General features: G+C 43.6%; 1 protein-coding gene across 1 annotated transcript in view; it reads left to right on the top strand.

Annotated features, from left to right (window-relative positions):
• The first annotated feature begins 3,635 nt into the window (after window positions 1-3,635).
• The window catches only part of lef1 (lymphoid enhancer-binding factor 1), a 63,258-nt gene continuing 39,393 nt past the window's right edge, over window positions 3,636-27,500 (top strand). Inside the window, exons 1-3 of the mRNA XM_084073353.1 lie at window positions 3,636-4,647; window positions 6,684-6,744; window positions 8,560-8,684. Coding sequence (XP_083929479.1) covers window positions 4,441-4,647; window positions 6,684-6,744; window positions 8,560-8,684 — 393 coding nt within the window. The 5' untranslated portion in view covers window positions 3,636-4,440. The remainder of the gene's footprint in view (window positions 4,648-6,683; window positions 6,745-8,559; window positions 8,685-27,500) is intronic.

The following is a 27,500-nucleotide window of genomic DNA, read 5'->3' as shown; positions in this document are numbered from 1 at the left end:
TCCTCATAGAACCACAATTATTAGTTATTAGTTTATGACAACTTTTTTCTGCTGTTATGATTTTTTAAATCGTGATTTTTTTGAATAGTGAAACGTGCAGGTTAAGGCAGCTTGTTGGTTTAGTCGGTTGTTTGTGTATATAGCACAGAACCAGTTTTTAGTTCACATCCATTCCATTGTGTATTGCAAGGCATTTGCTGTCTTTGCTTTCCTTTTCCTCTTGCTCCACTTTGTCTATAATAATGTAGAAATAATACTCAGAAATGCCAGAAATGCCTTAAAAACAATCTAATGAATGAAGCGCAAACATGTGCGACCATAGCATACAGTGAACTGTTGACCCTGTTCTCAGTGCCCTAATCAAGATCTCTTTCCCCTCCCTTTCACACACACACACCCACGCGCGTGCGTGCGTGGGTGTGTGTGTGTGAAAAAAAAAAAAAAAAAAAAAAAATCACACACACACACACACACACACACACACACACACACACACACACACACACACACACACACACACACACACTCACTCACTCACTCACTCACTCACTCACTCACTCACTCACTCACTCACTCACTCACTCACTGGCAGTAGTCTTTCATCACGCGGCTGTGGGCATCAAATAATGATCGCCTCGCTCAAGCCAAGTCTCTCCTCACGATAACAACATGGAGTTTTGTAATCAACTGAAAATAGAATAAAAGTCCTCCAAGTTATGTTGGCCGTTTGCCTTTCTGTGATGAGACCAAAACAAAATTGTGCAGTTCCTATTTAATTATTTGATTTTAATTATGTTATTAATTCCCTTTCTTTGCCAAGGAAAATGTGTTCCTTTTTTGATGATCAATTAATAAATTATGCAATGTAAAGTTTATGAGAAAAAAACATATTGTGCTGTTCATTCTAATGAATATAGCCCCTCAGATATTTCAAGTCTAAAATTAATGTTTTGATGTTTTTTGGGGAAGTTATGGTTCCTTATGATTTCTATTAATCATAAGGAACTTGTCAATGCTCGTACGTACCCTTTATAATTTTGGGTGAACCTTGTCCCTGCATGCTACCATGCAGGACAGCAATTTACTGGACAATATTCAAATATTTAGGCCTGTTTTTAAGTTATCATGTTTTATGCATGTAATATAAATTACTGCAGTACTTGTTATGGTTTAGTTCAAATGATTTAGACTAATTTGGATTAGCCTTAAAGGGCCATACCAGTCTAATTTCAACTTCTCACCATTAGCAGAGATTGCCCATCTTCATTGTGTGAGTGTAGGCAGTGTATATACTTACGTTTAGCCTCGACCTCAGCATATACCTGTATATATATATATATATATATACATACCATTTTACCATTTTTAAAACATCTAAAATTACTGTTTTATTATCGAAAACGGCTGTTCAGCCACATTTTTATACATCTGGGGAAAATAGATCCTTACAAGTGCTGCAATTCAAACTACATTTTTAGCTTGAAGAGTGCTTTTAACATTACACTGAGTTTAACAATATACACTGGATCTAAGGTTGGCCAAAAAGTTCAGGCACATTCAAAGAATATGGACTAAATTAATTAGCATTTATGTGGCCAATATTGACTAGGACACTATGGTGTGTAGACCAATAAGCCTTCATTTCATTGCCTTTCAATTCAGCAAGGAAAAATGAAGAAAATACTCTTGTAATGGTGTCCTTGTTTCAGCTATAATTTTGCAGTGGCCAACGTGGCCAGAAGTCTCGTTTCTAAGGCACAAGAAAAATAATGGAACAATTTACAAAAGTGGAAAATGTAACAGGATTATTAAATTACAGAACCATAATGAATGAAGCAGAATGTCGGCTTCTTCAATGGAGTCCTGGGGAAAAAGACAAACAGCCCAGACTCTGTTGCCTTGTATTACACATAGACAATTTCACATAAGGCTGAAAACAAGGGGAAACAATGTTAAATGATATTTTAATGAAAGGTTTGCTTGTTCAGGTCTGCCTGTGTGAAATCTTTCTAATTAACTCTATAACATGCGCTCGTGCGCGTGCGCTGTGTGTGTGTGTGTGTGTGTGTGTGTGTGTGTGTGTGTGTGTGTGTGTGTGTGTGTGTGTGTGTGTGTGTGTGTGTGTGTGTGTGCGCGTGCGTGCGTGCGTTTGAGTAAGCTTTCCGCTATTCTCTGGAATGCAGCCAGTCTCGGCTCTTTTGAATCCACGCTCAGTTCCAAAACCAGACCCTTTGATCTTTTTCGCTGTCTCCTTTACCCGGAAGAGAACCCTTGCCTCCTTCTCTCTCAGCTGGGATGAACGCACACGTGGAAATGTTGGCCCCGCTCCACACTCATACCAAATTTAGTCATACAAAGGGCGAGGGGAGGGGAGGGGGGCGAGGAGGAGGGGGGAGCCGGGGATGAAAGAGCCAGCCGCCAGAAGATCAAAGGCAGCCGCGGCTCCGCCCGCTTAACCCCACCTCCGTGCTTTATAAAGATCTGCCTCCCGAACCCGAGTTATTCTCACGCAATCTCTCTGCAGTCTGCAGCCAGAGCCACAGAAACACACAAACACACGGCTTCGTGTTTTTCTTATTCCCCCATTTTCTTCTTTTTCTTTTGTTTCTTTTTCTTTTCTCATGAAACATTTCCGACTCTTCAAGGGGAAACTTTCCCGTTGCTTATTTTCTTGTCCTGTTGCCAAGCAAAAAACAACTTAAATATTGCGAATGTTTTAACGTATCAAGTGATGTCGTTTTGTTTTTATAAGATCGAAAAACATTTTGTTTCGTATGGATTTGAATATTTTAAACCAGCAGTGTAGGCTACTTTACTTAAAAATGAAAAAATAAAATAAAAATATGGTTAAGGTAAAATAAAAATAAAATATTCTCTCATTTCGTTTCACGTTAGGCAATGTACGTAGACGGGAGAACATTGGCTTAATTTCAATACTGCTGTGGGTAATTAGAAGGGCAGCAGCCAACAGACCCCAAATTACCCCACCCCCCCCTTCACAATTGCCTATACCCCAGCTTCCATCCAAATATAGGCCCCATACAAAAGTACAAATTGCAACTAAATATTGATGGTTTTTATAGGCCGATAATTAGCTCATATATTTTGGCAATGCAAATAAATAGAGTAACATTTTGCCACCTGTGTGCAGTGAGCCTTTTTCAGTACGGCCAATTATGCGTCCTTTCTCTCTCTCTCTCTCTCTCTCTCTCTCTCTCTCTCTCTCTCTCTCTCTCTCTCTCAATAAAAAACTCGTACTAAATAAGCGAATCTATATCAAATTCCACCGAATTAACGTCTGTCTTTTCCTAATATTGTTTTTTTTACATCACAGTGTGAGTCAGATTCATCGCTGTCTTCTTCAACCCCCGCCTCTCTCTTCTCTCCCTGTCTGCCCATTTGTTGTGAGATGTATAAATCTCCAGTCTCTCTCAGGAGTGTCAATCAGAGTCTGTCTCCCTTTCATCTCTCCCATCCAGAGAGAGAGAGCGAGCGAGCTAGAGCGAGCTAGAGAGAGAGAGAGAGAGAGAGAGAAGGAGCTGAGGGGGGGGAGAGAGAGAAGGAGCTGAGGGGGAGAGAGAGAGAGAGAGAGAGAGAGAGAGAGAGAGAGAGAGAGAGAGAGAGAGAGGGGCAGAGCTACATTACCAACACACACACACTCGTTACATTACTTTCTTGGAGCAGAGCTCCAGTTCGGAAGTCGGTCTTCTATCCTCGTCATTTTTTGTTTTATGACTTTTGATTCGGCTTCTTTCAATCCGAGGATGTATTTTATGTGTCCCAGGCCTATTAACAGATCAATGCGTAGCCTGTTGTTTACCTGGTAGTTAGTTGGGCTGTGAGACGTTTCCCATCACAGTTACCTGCTTTAAACCCAGACATTGTTTTTTCGACTTTTTTTTCTTCTTCTTTAAACCCCACTTGACTCAAGGACAGTAAATCTAGGAGGACCACTGACTGACACGAGGAGGAAATACGTCTCACCTTTTTTTCTTCAAATGCTTTTATCTTTCACCCACTGGAGCATTCATTCTCTCAGACAGTCACATGAAAACAGAGCTGATGTGATTTTTGACTGTATGTCTATTTCTCTTTAAAAGTGCCGCTGTTTGAAGCGTGCAATCAAAACTCTTCCTAAACGACAGCATCTCCAGATTTTTTGGTCCCGTTTTAAAGGTTCACTTTGACATTTCACAGCCTTTTACTTGCCGAGAGACTCCTGTTGCTTTTGGCCAACAACACAAACACCCAGCAGCGTGTCTCTCCTCCACGCCACGCTTCCAGTGAGAGGTGTTGCTGCAGCAGCCAGCCTGGTGCTCGGAGGACGTTTTCCTGCTTGTTTTCGGGGGATTTCTTTTCTGTTTTGACGTGTTGTTGTTCGCACTCCGTCTGGACAGTGTGGAGGGTTGTTGTTTGTTGTTGTTGTCAATATAAATCAAGATGCCACAGCTATCGGGCGGCGGTGGCGGTGGAGACCCGGAGCTCTGCGCTACGGACGAGATGATCCCCTTCAAAGACGAGGGAGACCCGCAGAAAGAACAGATCTTCGCCGAGCTCAGTCACTCTGAGGAGGAGGGCGACCTGGCCGATATCAAGTCGTCTCTAGTAAACGAGTCAGAGGCGAGTCCAAACAGCAACAGTTGTGATGTAAGTAGACTATTTTTTATTTAAAAAAATGGGGGTAGGGGGAGTTTTAATGGAGTAAGTAGCCCACACTGATGACTGGTGATGAGAGGCTGGAGCTGGGGGTGCACTACACTTCCAACAATTAAGATGTATAGCATACTAATCCAATTGACTTTAAAAGGCAAAAATACACCATGGTCACCCCATTTCTGTGTGATTTAAAATACTCACTGTAGGGTATTTGATTGATTGATTGAATACTTTATTAACAGTTTGCAAAAAAAAAAAAACATACAAAAGGATGCTGAAAGGATTAAACCCAAGAAAGCACCATGGCTTGTTTCCATTGGGGTCCTGTAATATTTCTGGACATTAAGAATGTGTGTGTGTGTGTGTGTGTGTGTGTGTGTGTGTGTGTGTGTGTGTGTGTGTGTGTGTGTGTGTGTGTGTGTGTGTGTGTGACAATTTATGTCAGGGAAGTTTGGACTAAAATGGGCCTGTAACATATATGAGTATGGCCTTGAGCATAGTGTATCATAGACAGGCCTAATCAGATGTAAATACGAGCTCAGAAATAAAGCCACGAGGCCTAAACCTGCTTTTAAAACATGTTGATTCATTTTAGCATAAAAGTCCTAAGAATGTCAGCAAAGCAAACTTACACTATTAGGCCTATTATTATTATTATTATTATTATTATTATTATTGTTATAATTATTATTACTATAATGATTAGGCCTAATTATGCTGAAACATCATATTGGATAATAATAATTTAAATAATTCCCATAGTTGTGGTTACATTAGCCTTGGGAATATGGAGATACCAAATAATATGGGAAATTCAGATTTGGATTTATAAGATAAATTGAATAAAAGGCTCTGAAATAATTGTATGTGTTGCGTTCATAATAAAAGCATCATATAAATATTAAGAGTTCTGCATTCTGCTTTTGTGAATCATTTCGACTCATAATGGTGACCCAGCATGGCTGACTAATGATGCAGCTTCCAAACTCTGTGCCAATGCAAACTGTAAAATTCCACACATCTTCTCAGTCCAATTCCTTTTTTTTTTCATCTTCCCTGTGCATGCCTCCAATAAAATCAATACACTCAAAGGCTGGAGCTCGAAATGAGGAACAAACTTCTTTATCCTTCCAACAGTTGGAGCTGGAGTTAAAAATAAATACAAATTCTGTCAGTACCGGAGGGGTAATGGAATTTCAGTGCATTTTGCCTTGGACGTACACTAACAAATGTCACAGTGGCCCCTGGGACGGAGGCTGGATGTTAATTGGGAATCCAGTGATGTTCTAACAAATGTCACAGTGGCCCCTGGGACGGAGGCTGGATGTTAATTGGGAATCCAGTGATGTTGCCAGGCCCAGCGTGAAGCCACCCTGAGGGGTGTGAACTCCAAATGCAGGAGGTCCTCTTAAGCAATTCCATCTCAAGACGAGAAAGAAAACCGAGAAATAGATGTGCTGGGTGATCTTTAAAATAAGGGAAATTTTGTCGCACCGCAGGAAAATGCTCAATGTTGATTTCATTCTGAGGAAGTGAAAATTGTCAAAAATTGAGTTACACGTCCATTTGACAATTTATCTTGAATTATTTTGCATTTGATTTATTTATCTACACACTTTCCTTCTTTCCCAGAGCCTGAACTTATTGCGTATAAAATAGTGTTTTGTTTTAATTTGTGGATGCGGTGGGATTAGAACAGGAACATCGGGAATAAGGGTGGACATGAGACAGTGAAAACAAGTTAATTTGTTGAAGCCCCGTAAGGACATAAAAGCATAAAGAAGTGGTTATGTTCAAAGGTTGATGCAGACTGCTCCATCACCCATCCACAGGCAATGTTGTTAGTGTGTTTGTGTGCATGAATGCATGCTTTTGTTTGTTTCTTCTTTGTGACAAGCAGGAAGGATAGCATTGGGTCTAGGCAGCGGGGTCTGACATGTGTTTATGTACTATATGTATTTGTATGAAAATGGAAGTCTTCCGGATCAACTAACCTTTAATTTGTTTTGTATCTGTTCCCCTTATAGGGAGTTAGACAAATATCCCAAGACTCATATCATGAAAAACACAGAGAGCATCCTGATGATGGTAAGTGAAACACTCTTCATCAGCCCACAAGCATCCCTTATAAAAAACAATTTACCAGTAATTTGCCAGTAAAGAGAATAAGAAAAGAAGAGGAAAAAATAAGGGAGGGTGGTGAGCAATGCTTTCTTTTTTAGTATTTTCTTTTCCTCCTATTATTGATTGTAGGACACCTGAGAGATTGTAGGAAACTTTGAGAGGAAAACCACTAAAGGGAGACGCATACTAACCAGATTTAAACCTTTGTTGGCTAAACTAAAGGATGTGGTTTTTTGGCACAGAAGGTCTTAACCACTATACCATCACAGTACACAGAGAGAAAGACAACAATAACCTACAGAAATGATCAGTTGCACACTTGTAACGTTTTTATCTGATTTTATGCTGTTTTGAAATATGATTTTAGTCTAGTCAAGACATGCTGCAAACCCTCATAGACACTCCTACCTGTTACCTACCTCATATGCTGGTGGCCTGTGTTGGGGAAAAAACATGTAGAGTAAGATAGAGGACTTTTATGTACTTAACAAATATTGTTTATGATTGTAAATATTGCTTATAACATCTTTATAGTTGATGTGGACTTTTTGTGTAATGATACATTTTATTGAGCCTTGGGTGGGGGGTCGAAAACGACATTTGGTACCAGACGTTGTTATTGTCATTATTAAATTGACCTATACATTATGATACCCTCAAACAGGCACATGCAATGTTGCCGCAACTCGGCTGAGTTCATTGGTCTCTTGTCTGACCCATGTATTGTGTGACCTGGTTGGCTGCAGGTCATGATTAAAGCCTTGACAAGGAGTGTGCCTCCTCTCTGTTCCTCCTTAACAAATTCAGAGAATGGCAACAACCCTCCCCCTGCAAACCAAACACTAGCCCTCCTCTCCTACTAGGTCCACATTGCCATTTGTCTACACAAATTGCGCGCGCGCGCACACACACACACACACACACGCACACAAACTCGCTTGCCTCTTCCTTATTAGCCCAGCATGCGTCGACCAGCCACCAAGCAGTGATGTGAGTGTGTGTGTGGTGTTGCATTGGGGCTGTGATGTATTGTAGGGCCTCTTCTATGAAAAAGGGTTCCTCCTCTCTTGGGTCAAAGGCAGCAGAGGAACAGTTGGGGCGTCTCCCTTGTTTTGACACAGTCTGTATGTTGGTCTAATTGGCGCTAATTGGCACAGAGGGGCTCCATTGTTCCGTGTATAATACGACCCTCCTCTCCAAGACCGGAATAAAAGAGCACAAACAAAAGGCTGTGGCAACACAGGAGCATGGGGTCAAAGCGATCGACAGCGATATCATTTGTCGTGACACACACACACACACACACACACACACACACACACACACACACACACACACACACACACACACACACACACACACACACACACACACACACACACACACACACACACACACACACACACACACACACACACACACACACACACGCTGGACCTTGTGTTATAGAAGCCAGATTTATTGTGAAAACAACTGAACAATGTGTATGTCTCATTCTGAATTGTTGTATGTATTTATAAAAATTGATTCTTATTTTAAAACTCTAATTGAGGCGAGTTCTAATGCTGGTGTGAATCAAATAAAATGTTTATGTATGTGTATGGGTAGCGAAAGTAACATCCTGACCACACTAGATAAAATGGTTGATATGGCAATAAATTATGTAGGTAATTGATTTATGCAGCTATTCACAGATGTATCTATTAGCTATTAATGTATTGATTCTAAGTCTTAATGGCAGTTGTACTGACATGTCTCTTTTTTTCCTGCCGTTTACAGCGAAGCACGACATGTACAGTAAAGGCCATCCATACTCAGGCTACCCAGGTTACATCATGATGACCAACATGAGCAATGACTCCTACATGAACAACGGTTCCCTGTCGCCGCCCATGCCCAGAACGGTCAGTATCAACTGCATTTTGCAATGTACAAAACAGTTTTGTATTATACAGATAAATACATCAATGCCTTAATTGAATTCACTTACAAGAATATATATATTTTGTTGTATATAATGAACCTTGAAGTGTATAAGAAACTATCCATAAAATCATGATGAGAAACGCACAGATTTCAAAGCCGAGCCAAATCGAACCAAAACCAAACAGATCATCAAAAAGGGTAGACAAAGTCTCGATTGATCAGATGTGCGGTCATGATCGCTCGAGAGAGTGAAATGGACACGGGAATAATGCTAGCAGTGGTTCTGTTTTTGGCGTAAATAATCAGCCAAATGAAATCTAATATTGACTTCTCTGTGATGGAATTAAAGCAGTCGTTAAAGTGGTCATGTGAGTATTCAGTGTATTAGTCTATATATTTTTCAAATTAAAATGAATTTATAGCTTTACTGGATTAACGTGTGTATATAGAAACCTTATTGAAGTGTTATGAAAGCTCTGAAGGCAAAAGCCACAAGTATTGAATCTTTATAGATTCTAATGTGTACGCCACAATATGGAGATATTTTATTCAGGGAAGTTATTTACCTTTGATTTCAAAGTCAAGCCATTACCTTTGGTTTGTATTGTCAAGGTTTTATTGATGCCGTTTTCACTGTAATGCAATTACAATTTAAGGTGGATATAGTTTTTTGTTGTTGTTGCTGCAATTCAAGGTATTATTTTAGTGATGTGTTTTTTTGGGGCATTTTGTGATTTGGGTTTTGTCTGATATAAATTATAATGATTATGTTACGAGTCTTTCTGCCACTCAAACCTCTCCTCGTCATTTATAGGATGTAGCATCCTTATACATCCTCGGGCCTTTTCAGTTTCATGTGTGACTGTGTGTTGCTGTTCTGTTGCAATAATGGTGCAATACTTGGTCACATACAGTAGGCTACACGAGCACTGTTGTGCTCCGTCCCCTTGGCGACCATACGTGCCTCTTGGTAACTGAATGCCTACCATACTTTCCAGTAGATTAGCATCAGTCATATATGATTTCTCATCTTGTTAAAACCTTAAGTGATGCATGTCTACATGGGCCCAAGTAAGCCCTATCAATTTGCCCAGCATGGCTGAGTTAAGGCCTTAAAGGCAACATCACTCATATCTGCTTGGGCAGAAAGAGTTCCTGTGCATTGAAGAACCTGTGTGTTGTTGTACTCCATGTCCCAGGGACTGTATTGATTTCAGGAGCTGTTGCGGGAGGAGGGGGGGGGGGGGTCAGTCTTACTACTTCCTGTGTCTGTCCCGTTTGCAAATTTTTCCCCAGCGAGACACAAAATGCAGGGCATGCTAGCAGCTGTCTGCTTTAATCCTGTTGTGTGTGTATGTGCTGCACTTGTGAGGATACCAGTCATTCTGGCTATCATTCAGTGTAAAGCCTCATCAACTTAGACTAGCGTGGCGTGGAGACTGTGGATAAACACTTCATGTCACAAAACTCCAAGACTCTGGTGTACATTTCCTATATGTTTGAGTTGGGTTCGTCAGGATGAATGCAAAGATTAATTGCTGTGAATACTTTAATAATTACTATTATTACAACGAGTTTTCAGAAACAGATGTGGGATTTTGGGGGATGGGGGGGGGGGGGGGCGTGTGCGCAAAGGATTTTGAATCATGTACAACTCGATCGATGAATGAATAATGTCAAATTATTGCGCTTGCTCTGTCTTTGCTGTTATTGTAGAATATGGTATTACTGTAGATGGAGACAGGCGGTTTAGACTTGGGCTGATGACCTCATGATTTACCATTTTGTGTTTACAAATAAATCTAAACAGTTTACGAAACTTTGGATACAATGCCTTGTAATGCTTTTAGTCATTAATGGCCTGTTGTCTGGCACGTTCCACTGCATATTCTATCATACAGACACACTTTGAAAGACCTATATGAAGACCGGCTGACTGCGTTGAGGAAATTACCCCTCAACGCAGATGAATTAGGCCAAGCCAAGTCAGGCCTGCTCGCTCCCTGCCAAAACCTTTTAAAGACTTACTTTCATTTCATTCACTCTGGCTGCTTTTTATTTGCCCCAATTTTCCTCACCCCCCTCTCGCCCTGTCTTCAATAAAACGGTAGTCATTTTATATACGTTTCTCTCACTTAACCAATAAAGAGAGAGAGAGAGAGAGAGAGAGAGAGAGAGAGAGAGAGAGAGAGAGAGAGAGAGAGAGAGAGAGAGAGAGAGAGAGAGAGAGAGAGAGAGAGAGAGAGAGAGAGAGAGAGAGAGAGAGAGAGAGAGAGAGAGAGAGAGAGAGAGAGAGAGAGAGAGAGAGAGAGAGAGAGAAAAAGAGAGAGAGAGAGAGAGAGAGAGAGAGAGAGGCAGAGAGAGAGAGAGGCAGATGAGGAATCATACAAACACATGCGTGTGTACCCCTCCCTCCCCCCTACACACACACACACACACACACACACACACACACACACACACACACACGTTCTCGCTCCCCACTCAGGTCTTTTCTTACTACATGCCAACTCTCTCACTCATTGCTCTCCTCCTCTCCTCTCCTCCTCCTCTGTTCTCCTCTCTCTGCTGCCGCTGGCCACCGCAGCCAGCCAGTCAGTCAGCCACAGTATCTGCGGGCCTGGGATCGGTTTTCAACCCGAGATCAAAGGCACATTTTCTCTTTCATTCTCTTCCACCCGCCCCCCATCCCCAACCTCCCACTCCCAACCCCAACCCCAGCAGTTTAGATTGATTTCCATTGACCATGACATTCCTCCACACTGTCCGCCCAGTCATGATGGCGATGGTGCTGTCGGGAGTTGCTGATTGTCAGCAGATTTTTTTTTTCTTTTTTAAGGTGGCTCAGAAGTGTTGGTGCGAATATAAGGCCCCTTTGTATATACCCCAACATTTTACATTTAGGGCACAGACCCAGATGTAAGCTGGGTTCATTTGGGTCCCTTATGGTCCATTCTTACACTCCCGGAGTTAAATTAACACTTGAGAATTTTACTGTGTAGTTAACACGCTTATCCATAGTGTCAGATGTGCTAGAGAGCCGCAGTGACAACATACTGTACCTGTGATCTCGGCACAAAGATCATGTATAAGACAAACATTATGCTGTACAAGGGGCGTGTGTGTGTGTGTGTGTGTGTGTGTGTGTGTGTGTGTGTGTGTGTGTGTGTGTGTGTGTGTGTGTGTGTGTGTGTGTGTGTGTGTGTGTGTGTGTGTGTGTGTGTTGTGTGGTGTGTGTGTGTGTGTGTGTGTTCCATATTTAATTTTTATTTTACAGAGGGACAGGGGAATCTTTATGCTATCCCAACGAGTCGTCCATTACACACAAAAGGAGAGCTGTAGTTAATTGTGAGCAGTTGAGAGAGTTAACGGTATTCCGTCCCCGACTGCTGCGGTTTCTTCACATAAAGTAACCACATGAAAGGAGCTCTGGCTTCGCTTGCCATTCAGGACTGGCGCCCATTTAGCCAATTGGAAATTGAAGAGATTATGGTACTTGTTCGGTGTGGATTAACCTTGTTGATCTAACTGTCTCTTTTTCATCTGTTTTGGGCAAGTCCTGTGTCTGTGTGTGTGTGTGTGTGTGTGTGTGTGTGTGTGTGTGTGTGTGTGTGTGTGTGTGTGTGTGTGTGTGTGTGTGTGTGTGTGTGTGTGTGTGTGTGTGTGTGTGTGTGTGTGTGTGTGTGTGTGTGTACCCAGTACCACAGTGGGGGCATGTGAGGATTTGCAGTGGCATATTGGATTATTTAAAGGGACTTGTCCGTGTGTGATGGCTCATATTTCCTCCTGTCGGAGCCTTAGGGGCTGGCTGGGGAATACAGAACTCCTTAGAAAGGAGGCCTGGAGTCACTCTCTGCCTGGCCTCAGACTTTGTGAAGATGGCACAAGATGGCCCATAAAGTAAAATCTTCAGTGTTAATTTAATAACACAAATGTAAAAATGGACTCATACTGGGCACTGAAATCATCGCGCATTTGGATATTACGTCCTATTGTTTGAGCAGTTTGGTCTGGAGAACATATCACTTTGAGAATAGAGTGTCTACAATGTAGACACTCTATTCTGGTAATCTGTGGGAGCAGAAGGTAATGGCTAAAACGACTGTGGGTTTGGCTTTCTGTAGCTTTAAAAAAATAATAATAATAAAACTTAATTGTCTCCAAAATCATGTTGGTCTTGTAAATCTCAAGCTATTAAAAAACATCACCTCACCAAGCATGCAACAATATACAGGTATGTTTGACCTGAAACCACGCTATCACATCTGCTACCGTGCATATACAGTCAGCCAATAGTTTGAATAAAGGAGTTTAGAAACGTATTTACTCACTCCTTTTTAACCTTAAAGGAACACTATCATGCTTATGATCATCTATCACTATTGATGTCCATTTCGGTTAATTGACGATAGTCTATATCCTACTATAATTCTAGTAACCTCTGTCTGTAGTGGTGAGTAGGTGAGTACGTGAGTACGTGAAGCTACCCGGTTCTCCTCAGTGGCTGGACCAATTGCTCTGATTTTGCACACAGCCATTGACCATTACCATCTGAACTTAACTGTGAAGCCCGTTTTTCAATTTCATCAAATCTCAGCTTCTTATTAGCGTTTTTGTGTCAAACACTGTCGCCATGGTTACGGGGCTGCCCAGCTATGGGACGAACTGCCTCCCGGGTTGCCAGATCATGTGCGCATATCCCCCCACGGATGCGTAGACCGGGTATGGTCTAGTAGAAACAGCAACAATAACAGAGAAAATTAATTTCTCCTGTTTCTCTGTCAGTCTGTCTTCTCTCGGTCTGTTTATTGTTTGTGACGGTCCTTGGCTGCCATTAGGTCAACCTGATTCATATTTTCCGTGTCAAGATCACTATTGTTCCGTAAACACAGCGAACAAGGACAATGTTGCAGTCTCTTTGAGAGGCACATGGAAGACTGCTGAGTTGTATGGCTGCTGATGGAACATTAGCCTCACAACAAATATATAGAGATGAAGAAAATAGTTTTAGTGTCCCTTTCCCCCCCATTCCCCTCTTCTCGTCCCATTTCTCCCTTCGGCCCTTCAGTAGCAGATCCCCATGGCATGAGAGACCCTGGGGGTGGGGGGAGGACATAGTACTCTTCCTTTGATGTAGCAGGAACGTGACGGATCTAGCTAGCCGGCATCTTCGCAGCGTGGAATCACTAACCCGGGCTTACCTAACAGGATTTGCCAGGGACTGCTCCCGTGTCCCCGATACCCCACACACCCCCACCTTCCTCAAGAGTGCCATGTGTTGTCCTTAAACTCATGCCCCTCTTAGCCCCTTACATACCTTCACAGTCAAAGTTACACTGTGCAAGGTGAACACTACATTTCCCAGCAGCCCTCTGTGCCCACCATGGTGTTCCAGGTACAGCATGAGACCATGCTGACTGAAACACAGGATTGAATGTGGGCATTTTGCTCTCAGAACAGCTGGACCGACTCCATGCAACCACATCTTAGTTACAGTATACATGTATGTTGCTTTTTAAAGGAGAATATTACTTATTCCTTTCCATAGTATAGTGTTTTAGGGGGCGACATCTGGAAAATTGGAGCAATGACCTTATTTTATCACTCAGTCTCCAGCCACAAAACCACCATTATTTTCCGTCAGTCAAGCAGTACGCCTATCACAGAATCAAACTGTCATCTGCTGTGCAGGTCTGACAAGCAGCAGGTCTGACAAACAGCAGGTCTGACAAACAGCAAGGCGCGTGACCGCGTGGGCATGTGTGAGTGTGAGGGAGCCGTGAGGGACCTCACACAGAAGGAACAGTTGTGCATCCTTAGGGTCCCTTTGAAGCACCGCCGGGGCCTCAATGCTTTTATAAACAATGCCATTAACACCAAGCTGGCTTCTTAGTCCTTTTATTGTAACGTACAGTGATGCTGGTTGACACATTTACTCCATATGCTCGGCACTAATGATTCCATGTGGTTGCAATTGCCTTATCAATGTCTTTCATCTGTCTAAATGGAGCTTAGCCCAATGATTCACAACCCTGCCTACGCTGAAAAAGACCAGTGTGTTTCTGTGTAAGATAAGAAACACACAAAGAACGAAAAATAAGGAGACCATAGAGGGGTATGATTTTGGGATGGGGCTGTTTCAGTTCGGTTTTTTTGCTACTGTGTGTGTGTGTGTGCGTGCGTGCACGTGTGACACACGTGTCGAGTGTTTTGATGAACCTCTGTCTCAGTGTTTTCACTATAGCTTAAAGGAAGGAATACTTCACCCCCAGACTTTTCTGATGTTCTTTCATCACTTGTGACAAAATTCCAAAAGCAAATAGGCTCCTGTCCCTGATGTGAACAATGCTTAAAGGAGCACTTCACCCATTTTCAACCGAATGTTCATATAATTGGTCTTTACTAATGCTCATTATAAGATGGAACAATTTCTGTTCACTCACTCTGCGTTGGTGGGCTATGGACAGTTCCAACAACCTGCCTACCAATGCCATCATCGATGGGGATTCCAAGCTTACAGAAACTACAGCTTTTCACTTTCACTGGAAAGTTAGCGTGCTGAAATAGAAGTCGGTGTTCTTGCATTAAATACATACAGAAATACATTTGATTTGTTACTTGAGGTTAAAAATCTTGTTTGACATTTACAAGCCTGCCTACCGATGATGTCACTGGTAGGTTTCTGAACTGTCCACAGCCCAGTGGTGTGTTCTACCGTTATATGCTGTATACGGCGTATACAGTCCAGATTATTTTGGGGAAAGCTTATACAGTCTAATAACCATTTCATCCATTGAAAACACGAGAGCGTATACCCACCACGACCACGCGCATCGTATCGTATCGTATATACCCTCCGAAAAAAACTAGAACACACCACTGCCACAGCCCTCCTCTGAGACACAGACCAAGATGACAGACATGGTACCATCTTCTAATGAGCATTAGTGAGGACCATTTATATGAAGATACTTAACTTAATTTAGTTTACACATAGTATAACATACAGTATGTCAAAGAACTATTTACTACTTTATACCAAATGAAGGTGATGGTTAATAATTAGAATTTGTCCTGCCACGTGATGTCATTAGGATGACATTGCATTGCATGCAGTATGGAATACAACTTGATGAAATGAAGATGGGGTGGTAATAATTAATTGAGAGATACTACAGAAAACATATAGTTTTATGGATGTTATACATTTACTCGGAATTTTATTTTACTCATCAAAATAGATTATTCCATTCAAAGCAGAGCACAGCAACACAATATCTAACAAACGACAGATCACACACCGTCAGAAGGTTTCTCTAGGAGAATCGGTTACATTGTAGGCTGGAACTAGATACAGTTTGTGTTCATTATGAGTGCAATGACCCTTTTTAATCAGAGGGGCTGTCTACCATGGAGCCAGCCAGGCTGTCGTGAACAGGCCCGTACCCCAGACCACAGCACCTGCTGACGGGGCTTCACTCCTCACCACCCTGCCTGCTGCTGATCTCTAGAGGTCGAGCTGAGGGCTGCGCCAAGGTTGTCCCTTGGCATCTAATCTTTTTTTTTATGGGTGGGGTTTGGGGGGGGACAGGCCATGGCCCTCTCTATCTTTATTATTTGAGTGACATCAGTAGGAATGCTGTGTGACAGTAATATGGGCGATGCACAGAAGAGAAGGCTCTGGTAGGACTCATTCCGAGGCCAGGGTGAGGCATGTGTGACTGCACAACCGCTACATTATACATTGAACACACGGTTAGTGCTCTCTGTGCTTTTGTTTCAGTGGTGTGGGTGTGGGCTTCCCATTAAGGAGTGAGGCTGCAGAGGGAGTCTGTGCCCAGGCTGGAGGAGTTGGAACAGCAACAGTGCATGCGTGTGTGTGCGGTTTTATTTTGTCTCCCCTGTCGCGCAGTTGTCGTCAAACTCCCTTGTTGTTGTGGCTACGTGTCCTCAGAGGGGATTGTGTGGGTGAAAACTTCTGACTCTCTCTCTCAGCATGGCCTCCATTGAAGCCTCTCTGTGGGAGCTTGGAGAAAGAGCTAGCCCAACATTTCCAACGCCATGCACCGATAAGACCCTGTTTGAGTCACGGCATCCAAGGAAAGCACTCTTTATTTTATTCTTTTTATTATTGTAAAGATGAAAAATGAAGGCTTTTGATGAGATATCTAAAGCTGTTTTGAAGGCAAAAAATTATAGTTGTGTAATGTTTGCAAATATGATTGATCATGCTACAGTGTGCGCCACAGAAAATAATCTTCTCTTAATTGATCTCATTAACTCTTCAAAAGGCTTAATTGAATCTTGATTCTAGTCCGCTGAAAGCCGATCACAGTACCTCGCTGTTCCCACTCCCGGTCATAAAAGTACTTCTTTTTTTTACAAGGAAAAAATAAAATAGAATGGACTCATTGAATGCCTTTCTGACAGCCAGTAGGTCATTCTATACAGAATCCAACAGTGTTCCAGGCAGTAAACCTCAGTAAAAGGGGGAACAATAGGACCACAGGGGTGATACATGGGTGTTAATCCTGCTGGCTGTGTGTCCAAACTTCAGAGAGAGGCAGGCTGAAACAGCCCTGACTTTGTCCTTCTACTGGACGAACATGCTATGATCAATAGCAGCTCTGTTGTATGAAGTTGGTCAGTATTTTCTCTCTCTTTCTCTCTCTCTCTCTCTCTCTCTCTCTCTCTCTCTCTCTCTCTCTCTCTCTCTCTCTCTCTCTCCCTCCTTTCTTTCTCTTGCTCTGTCTCTCGTTCTCTTTCTCTGAAATTTCTTTCTTCGTATTTTTCAGAAGCTCATTATTTCTGTGGGTGTGTGAGAGAGTGCTAAAGAGGCTCACATGCTATGTGTATCTGACAGCGCTGAAATATTAATGGTCCCTAGTGCAGAAGGTTGGTATAGGGCCCGCATAGCTGCAGTACAAAGGGCTGCCTCCTCGCCACCAGGCGTTATTAGCCAAGCGGTTAAATGAATAGATGCAAGTGGCTCTGTGCACTTTTCCCTCCTTGTGCTTTCCTTCTTCTGTGCCTTTCTGCAGCGAACATCTAACTGTTCGCTCCTTTAACAATTTGTAACGCATACATTATATCTCACACACACACACACACACACACACACACACGACACACACGACACACACGACACGCACAGTCATGTGCACACGTACACACAGCAGTCTGCTAAGCTGTCTGTGGGCGGATAGGGAGGAGGGGTTTGCTATCAATTCATTTTGTGTGGTCTCGGCCATAAAAACACCCTGTTCTTTTTGAATGTGAAAAAAAAGCCTGTCTTTAATTTTTGGGAAACCCATAAAAGTTTGTCGCTCCTTTCATATCAGCCGCGGAATTGAAAACAAATGCTGCCCCCCCCCCCCTCCCACCCGGCTCTCCTTTGAACTGGCCAATTATGGAGTTGTGAAAATAAAAATCAGCCTGTAGATCTTTTTTTTTTCACTCTCTCGTTCACCCCCCTCTCTTTCCTCCTTCCTCTTTCTCTTTCTTTTCTCCCTCTTGTTATTGAAGGAACCAAGGGGGGTGGGGGATCACTGATGTCAAAGTCAAAACCCAGAGCATTAAGTAAAACTGGCAAAATGCAATACAGCTGCAATCCGACATGACGCTGGAAAATAGGGCTGAGGAGAAGAACGCCTCTCTCTCTCTCTCTCTCTCTCTCCCCCTCTCTCTCTCCCGTATTCCCAGGGCGCGCAACTGCTCCCGGCCTTGGCTTTGATCTCTTCAAAGCCTCCTTTTGCCTCCTACTAGATGGGGAGAGAGAGAGAGAGAGAGAGAGAGAGAGAGAGAGAGAGAGAGAGAGAGAGAGAGAGAGAGAGAGAGAGAGAGAGAGAGAGAGAGAGAGAGAGAGAGAGAGAGAGAGAGAGAGAGAGAGAGAGAGAGAGAGAGAGAGAGAGAGAGAGAGAGAGAGAGAGAGTCTTGGCCGCTGCTCACTAGAGTGCTGGTGAAGAGAGGGGGCAAGGAGGAAGGGATGGGGTGGAGGGGGGGTGTATGTGGGGTTGTGGGGGTTGCATGACGAGAGGAGTCTTTTCCTCTCCTTTCTAGGGCTGAAATCAATCACAGTGCCAAGGCAATTATGTGTAATTCAAACCCCTGGCCAGATTAGTGAGTCCTCATTGCTACCTGAGCGACCGGAGCTCTGTAATCTATGAGACACACACACCAGGGTCTCGGCAGCCAAAGAAGTGGCCAGAGAGAGAGAGAGAGAGAGACCGAGAGAGGGACATAGAGAGAGAGAGACGGGGGGTGGCTGACCAAAAGAGACTAAAGAGAATTGACAGTAACAGAGACACAGGAAGGGAGGAGGGGAGGGAGAGAAGGTGTTGAAAAGCAGGCCTGCCATGCTGCCGTCCAGCCGAGCAGAAAATCGGAGCACAATGGAGTGATTACACTTGCAGATGTAACCATATTTATGACGAGCCAGAATAAGAGAGAGGAAGCGGACAGAAAGAATGGCGAGCAGCATGTTAATCTCCATGGAGCTCGCTCGCTAGCTAGCGCGCTAACGAGCCAGCTCCCATTTGTGTTGAAGCGCGTGTGTTGTGTGTTTTCACCCCCACCCTGTCCCCCCCGTCCTCTTCCCCGACTCACCCACCCCCTCCACCAGTGCCATATCTCTATCCCTCACGCCTTTCTCAATAGGGCCCCCGAAATGCAAGCTCGGCCAAGGCTGCTGCCCCAGGCGCTTCATTTGGCTATGGCTGCAGAAACACTCAGTGGCCCCAAGTCACAGAGGGGAGAACAGGGGAAGCTCCCCCAATGCTGCTCCTGCTGCTGCTGCTGTTGTTGTTGTTGTTGTTGTTGTTGATGTTGTTGATGTCTGGTCCTTGCAAATGGTCCCAGTTAGCACACCGCATTGTGATGGTTGCTGGTTTTGTTGACTAATTTGATCTAGTCTGTTTGTTTCCTCCTTGACAGAAAGTCTAATAAGTGGTGCATTGATCCCATTCTTGGCTCAGATGGATGGGAAGGATATGGTGTATCTCGGTCTGTCTCTGGTGACGTTCTGTTGTGCTCTTCGTTGCACTGGTGTCACAGCAAAGTGGCAAAGTATCCTCAGTAGTTAACTTGGCGAAGGATGATGAAACCCATGAAGAGATCCAGCAAGAATGTGTTTGCTCATCTCATGATGCTCGCTTTGTGCTCCTCTGCACTCTTACTGTCTTTGATCATCGGAGGCTAGTCCAATGTTGATGGAAGGCACTTTATAATTTTTACTCGCCACCCCTCCTTTCACCCCAAGGGTTACACCCATTAAGGGAATCAGATATACGTACATTCTTGGGGTTGGATTTGTTGATGTCATCGTCGTGTCTGATGTGGTAGTTTCACAACCAGAGTTTGCAGGAGAAAGGGGGACTCTTTAAATCTAACGGCGACTTTATTGTATGTTAACATAAAGGGCAGGGGTCAAAAATCACAGGAGAAGGTCACAACACACAAGAGTGCTATTGGGAGGGGCTTCAGTGGAGGGGATCCCCGGGTGAAGCTTTTATGTTCTCTGAGGGAGCAACATCACAGAGCTGTCCTTCACTTTGAGCCACCCGTCATCAAACATTGGCTCAGAATATCAAAATCAATCCACCTCCCACCTCCATGCTGAACTCACCCCCTATCCTTCCAGATGAAAGGTACTGAAATGGAAGTAACTGCCCTTCCCCTCCCTGTCCCACACACTGCACGTACATGCACATCAGGGCTGTGAATCTTCTGCTATCTCACGATTCGATTTGATTCCCATTCTTGGGGTTACGATTCGATTAAAAACTATCAAAAAGTTATATCTTAGCACAGGTGTGTAGGAAAATAGGAAAGTCAAACGTTAAAAGAGAGTGAACTGTCATGAACTTAAAATATATACTTTATTAATGATCAATGTATCTGATGAAGGTCTCTTTTAAAGTTTCAAACCAGGTAGCAACCTGTGGGGCTAGGGTTGTACTCTGCTCTGACTGAGTCATCACGGATAACCTTGGAAATGAATGGGGAAAAAGACAATCACCCATTGCCACTAGGTGTCTGACTTTGGTTTATTTGGGTTTTCAGAATGGTGTTGAATTGGCTGATTTGTTTAGTTTGCTTAGTTACTCAGTCGGTAGAACCCTCGCCTTTGGACCATCAGGTCATGGGTTTGACCAACTCTCGTAGCATGGCTTGGGTGCGGCAGACCGTGCGGTAAGTATTGGGAGCTAGGTGTTGTGCTCCATCTCAGCAATCCATCTCTGCAGGGGTCTAGTGCATTGAAACAGGGATAGACTCCCACGTTCTCGGCTGGTACTGACAATATGCCCGTCCGACATACTTACTTACTTACTTACTGATTAGTTTGTCGTTGCGATTCACTGCGGGTAATATATATTTCATTTTCTAAGCAGGTTTCAGAATACTGTGTATATAACGTGTATTTAACATTTGTTCATTCCACATATCTCATGACATGAGACACAAAAAACCTTCTGAAAAGGAGGCATCTTTGTTCTGTCTATCATCAATGCGAGTACAGCGCACAGTATACTGTTGTGATGAATAGGGAAAGCATCTATTTTCTGTTCTATTTGAGGTGATGCCCCCCTCTTGCTTTTAAAGAATGAGATCATGTTCAAAGGTGACAGCAGTCCATCAATTTGAAGAGCCCTAGCAAATGGAATTGAATTACTATCCCGGCATGTTCATTAAAATTGATCTTTTTGTTCATCATTTCACATTTGGCTTTTCTCAAGTATAGCATCAGGTGCATCAGTGAGTCTTATGATACTGACCAAGCCGTACGTCTTGGGACTTAAGTCTTTTGTGGTTTAGAATTTGGACTATTACCATTTCTGTGGGGAGGGCTAATCAGACACCACCCTGCCTGTCCCCATGTTTTACACAGCCTTGTTTTGTGGTTTTTTTTTGTATTAAAGGCCCACAAAAGCCAAGACACAAAAGGGGCGGGGACTTGTTGTGTCCATTTGGAGAGGCTCCTGAAGTGTTCCCTACTTTCTTGTACGGGGACAGAGAATGGCCAGTTGTTGAGAGGGGGATTATGATTTGAATAGCTTTGTGTTTTCATTGAGATCTGAAGGGGGGGGGGCTGTGTTTGTATGATGCTAAGAGAGCCTCTGCACACACACACACACACACACACACACACACACACACACACACACACACACACACACACACACACACACACACACACACACACACACACACACACACACACACACACACACACGTGCACAAACATGTGTGACTTTAATTGCTAATTCCAGCCTGAAAGGCAGTTGTTGGGTGTCTTTTGCGGTTTAATCCCTTAAAACGCAGAGTCACACTCAAACACTGCGCCACTAAGCATTGTTTGTATTGTCCACAAATGCGAAAGAGACGAAAAGGTTTATAATGAGATCCGAGATCACAAAGACTTCTTACCGTTATGTCTCGAATGCAGTGTTTCTGTTGCGGGGTTAATATTTAGTAACAACATGGAAAACACCCCTGCGTGCTCTGCTGTTTACTATTTTCTGAATAGTACATTTTGTAAATTAATATAGGGCATCCTGATGGCAGAGCATGTCTGTCGCATAGGCACAGATTCAATTGAAATGTTATGCGTTTGGGTCATCTCATTTCTCTAATTTCTGCAACATTAGATAAATAAGAATATGCGTAATATAAAGCAATATAAAAACGATGCTTCGTCATGCCAGATTGACTACCAAATTAATACATTAATTTAATGTATATGGTAACACAATACCACAAGTTACACAACGTGAGAGGGAGGTGTTGTGTGGTCATTTTCAAAAGCAGAGGGTGAAAAGTGCATGGGTCATGAGACTTTAAAGGGTCAGGAGTTCAGACTAAGGTAAGGGCACAGGTGTCATGACACCTGGGGCAAAATGGCCTCTTTCTGTGACCAGTTTTTTGGTTAAAATAATCAGAATAAATTGTTCTTCTCTAAGAGAGAGTTGGTGATTGAATTAATAAGCCTTGAGTGCCATTGTCTGATTGAAGTGGAATATATTAGCAGGCACTGAGCTATCAATGTTACATGCTCACTAAATTACCGGAATTTCTGTCTCTCTAGCATTTGTGTGCCTGTGTTTGTGCAGTAGAGAAAACTAGGTCAATGTACTCTACTGCTCAGGCAGAGGCAGCTCTCAATTCAAATCACCCTCCCTCTGCATATTTTCCCTTTAACACGTTTGCAATTTGAAAAAACAAACGATACATAAAAAAAAAAGTTAAATGATTACCCATAAGCACATCATCACCTCTTCACCTCCTCTTATGATCTGCCTTCAGCAGCTAACCACATTCAGACATTCAACCGCTTTGGCCAGTTTTCCGTGCTAACATTCGCCCCTTCTCTTTTTCTCTTTGATATAATGTGTAACATTAACATCGGAGCTAGCTCGACAGCTAGCTTTACGAGAAGAGTGCCGTCTCGAGCTTCTCATCTCCACAGGTACAGAGGCACAAAGATACCCGTCAGCCTCCATTTTATCCCCTCAGTGCTGATCTCCCAAATCCAAACCGACAGCCATTCATGCCCAGAATACCTGGGCACCGTCGAGGAGGGAGGTAGAGACGAAGAGAGTTGTGGGGGGGGGGGGGGGGGGGGGTACTATCTAGGTGTAGCAGGCAAATCCTCTTCTTGTTCGATGGTCTGGGAAGCTTCTTCCCCCCCCCCCCCCCCCCCCCCCACACACACACACACACACACACACACACACACACACACACACACACACACGCCTACGCCTTGTGGTGTGGGTGTGTGTGTCTCCCCTCTGTGTCCCCCTCTCCTTTCTCTCTACTTCTGTTATTGTGTGTCTGGCTGCTTTTTAAGCTTTTCTAGCTTGCGTTCTCTGCGTTTTTCATTTGAGCACGTCTTCCCTCCAGTGTTGTTGTTGCAGTGGATGTGGCTGTTGGCATGAATGTAGCGCCTGCCATGAATGTAGCTACTCAGCACTAGCGAACGCCGGGTTCTAATGATAAACTGTGGCAGTGTTGTTGTTAATGTAGCAGTGGCGAGGCTAGATATAAATAGCACTTGGAGAGGGATCGCATTTTGATTTTACAGGAAGAAAAATAAGAGCGCGCTCCAAAACGTCCTTGCTTGTGGTCGAGCTTTTAAAAGGCTGCGAGTTTGATTTCAGGGACGGCCAAGAGTAACAAATTTCCCCCTTACATGTCGTTAGAAACCATCCAATAGTCTAAAGGCTCTGTAGCAGTTGTTAGAGCATATATTGTCCAGATATGTCCCTGGTCTTTTTGTTGTGGGTTTAAGGTCTTGCATACTGGATTTGATCTTCCTTTTTATTACCATAGAGGCTAATGGACAAATTGGCTAAGGTTGCAATTGTCTTATTTGGCAGCCTAGGCAGGAGAAAGACATCTGCCATGTTCTATTGGCCCAGGTCAGAATGTGGGTCTGTCTTTGCATGCTTGTATGTGAGTGCACTTGCAGAGATCAGCCATATTCTACGGTGGGGTTGTGGATTCAAGCCAAGGTGATGTGCCATTCTGATTCTCCTTTGTGTGCGTGTGCGCGCACACATTTGTTTGGAGAAGCCGTATTCTATATGGTAGTCTGTGGGTACATAGTGGGGTGCCCTAGCGTGTGTGCGCCATTATGCCTTGTGCATACATTTGTGTGTCTGCTTGCAGGCCTGCTGACAGTGGCACTTCAGAGGAATGTTTGCCCTTTCCTCAGTCCTTTGATGTGACCAGGGCCTGCTGAGATAATGAGCCCTGTGCCCTGCCGCAAGGTGAACATCCTGCCGTGTGCCCTGGGCTCTGCCAGAGAGAACCCAACCCCCCAGCATAGTGCATACACACCCTCTTCCATCGTGCAACTGACCGGCAATTCTCACTAAAAAACACAACTTCCAATGAAATTCTAATTAACCACCACATTGGCCTCAAATAACTGTTACTTTGTCAAGTAGTTGTCTGTCTGTAACATTGACATTACACCTTCCTATTTTACTGTCATTTCTGGTTTTACATTTTTTTGTGTTATTAATGAATGCTTTTAATGATTTCATTCTCTTGTGCAAGGACGCCTTTGGAGCTATTCCACTGCACTCTTCTCAACACGCTTTTGGTTGCGCACTTCGTTTTCCCACTGCAGATAGTACCCTCTCAGTGTATGCAGCTAGTTGTCATAGTGACAGCGAGAGAGCTAATGGAACAATGGCGACTTGTCTGGAAACGATCTCTATTTCACCTATACAGTCTGACAAAAATAGTTTCTGAGGAACATTTTAGGCAAGAAATGCAGTTGCTCAATATTGATTGATTGATTTCACATTTACAATAGATATAATATTTGGGAGCTTCCATGCACTTATAGGGGATATTGTGAGGCAATGTTCTGATTCTCCTTGACCAATCAGTATTAGTCTGCAATGTTCTCACGTCACCTTCAGTATCGCCTCAGTTTTCTTGGAACCTCGACAGAGGGGATACCAAATGAAGTACCACGTACTATCCACAACTTCTTCCCCATGGAAAACCAAAAAAAGCAAGTCGAGTTGAGCCAGTACCATACGGTGGAGCAGCACCATTTGACAGGACATATGGCTGCAAGGCGAGCAGGGATTGAACATGTGACTCCTATTATGGGGACGACGGTTCCAACCACAAGGCCACCCTGACACATTTTGATGTCCTGCACGTACGCACTAATATTCTTACACTATTCCCACATTCAGACCTGGAGTCAGAATGTCCAGCAAAAGAATATGCATGTTATTTTTGAGACTTTGAGATGTGTGTGCCATATTTCGGAATTAAAAAAATATACATATTAAAAAAAGAATGTCCAGCTACTCAGTCCCAGTCTTGATGATAATGTGTCACCTACATGAGGACCATCAAGTTCCCATCATACGTGTATATCATACTATGTGTGGTCCCTACACTACATCTCTGGCACACCAACAAACCAACCAGTGTTCTCTCACCATTACACCGCTTCATATTGACTCTCTCTGGCACAACAGGCCATTATTTCTGTCCTGGGAAAATAAAAAAGCACCTGTGTCATCTTTGTGGCTCAGCCAGTTTTCATTGGGACAGGCCCAGTTGCAACATCGCAGGTTTGATTCCACCTCAAGATAGTCACTATTCATCCCTTCACTCTATCCTTTGTACGTTTCCTGTCATTCTCCTATAATTTCAAGTCATTCAAATATCATCAGTATGTTATATAAAACCAAAAAGTATTGACAATAGTCTTCTCCTTGTTTAGATTGTTACAATAGCTCTCCAACAAATGAAAATAAAGAGTTGAAAAGTTTTAGGGGCAGATTAAGTGTTTTTAATCAGGGCATGGGCTATTTCACACAAATTATCTTACTGCCACCTTTTCTATAAGACTAAGATGAAAGCTAGCATGATTTATTTTTGCTTGGAGCGTACACACACACACACACACACACACACACACACACACACACACACACACACACACACACACACACAGAGCACACAGAGCACACTCTGTTTAATGGTTTATGATACGAAAACCTCATTGTGTAACCCAGTTTAAGGGTGTTGTACACTCCATCACGTGCTGCTCAGCACTGCTGTATTGCAGCTCCAAAAGAAGACACTTGGCTATTAATAAACCACTTTTCCAATATCCTAGCATGTGTAAAAGCATAAGTGTGTTTGTGTTGACAATTTGCGTGTATGTGTGTCTGTGTCACACACAGCACGCTCGCGTGTGTGTTGATGATGTGTGCATGTGAATGCATGATTGTCTTTTTCCCGTAGCACAGTCTCTGATCTCTTGGCCATGTGCCGCTGCCAATATTTTCAGTATGAGCCCCATACCGTGATATACTATGAGGTTATTCTGTGTGGAGTGTGTTTGTTTTGCGGGTTGCCATGTGTGTACAGTACCATGTGTCGGTCATGTGCTGCATCTCTCACTGTGAGTTAATGGCTGTTTGATGTATACATTCCTCCAGGGCCTTGGTTGTGTGATTGGGGGGGTGTCTGATGGTGACAGTTGGCAGTGTGACAGTGCATCAAAATGTACTCAGTGAATTACTGTGTGTGTGTGTGTGGGTGTGGGTGTGGGTGTGGGTGCGTGTGCGTGCGCGTGCGCGCGTGCGTGCGTGCGTGCGTGCGTGCGTGCGTGCGTGCGTGCGTGCGTATTTAAAAAAGGGTTTCAGCTACTGCAGGAAAAAGCTTTCAGCTGATATCTCCCACAACTGTTAGGACTCTCCAGAAATGTGCAGGATATAGCATTGGAATATGTGTGGAGAGTTTTGATGTTAGCCTTAATTAGTTTTTCTCAAGACGCAGGACAATACGAGTTTAAAAATTTGCCAAACAGAGATGAGAGCGAGAGAGTGAGAATGAGTGAGAGAGAACGAGCGAGAGAGAGGGTGGTGTAATAGGGATGATGATGGTGACGGGAGGACTTCAGAGATGTGTATTTCCCTCCAGGGCAGGCTTTTCCTGGGTTTCTTAGACCTCCTCATCTTGCACCAGCATTGCACCCTCCCCATCTTGAATCCCCCTACCCACCGCCCCCTGTTCGTCTCTTCATTACCCCCTGGGCGCGTGGCACTCCTTCGCTTGTCGGAGGCCCCCAGCTTTCTTCTCTGTTAATTGGGTTTCGTTGCGTTAAACTCTCCCTCTGGCCAAACGAAGGGCCATCCTGCCAAAAAAGCATTCCATTTTTAGCCACTCCGACTGAAAGGGCTGCTGCTGGTGCTGCTGCTGCTGGTGGTGGTGGTGGTGGGGTCCAGCCCACTCCCGGAATGGTAATTGGT

This window comes from Gymnoscopelus microlampas (genome assembly GCF_963454915.1).
Source record: "Gymnoscopelus microlampas genome assembly, chromosome: 2".
Lineage (NCBI taxonomy): Eukaryota > Metazoa > Chordata > Actinopteri > Myctophiformes > Myctophidae > Gymnoscopelus > Gymnoscopelus microlampas.
This window is presented reverse-complemented; position numbering and strand designations above follow the sequence as displayed.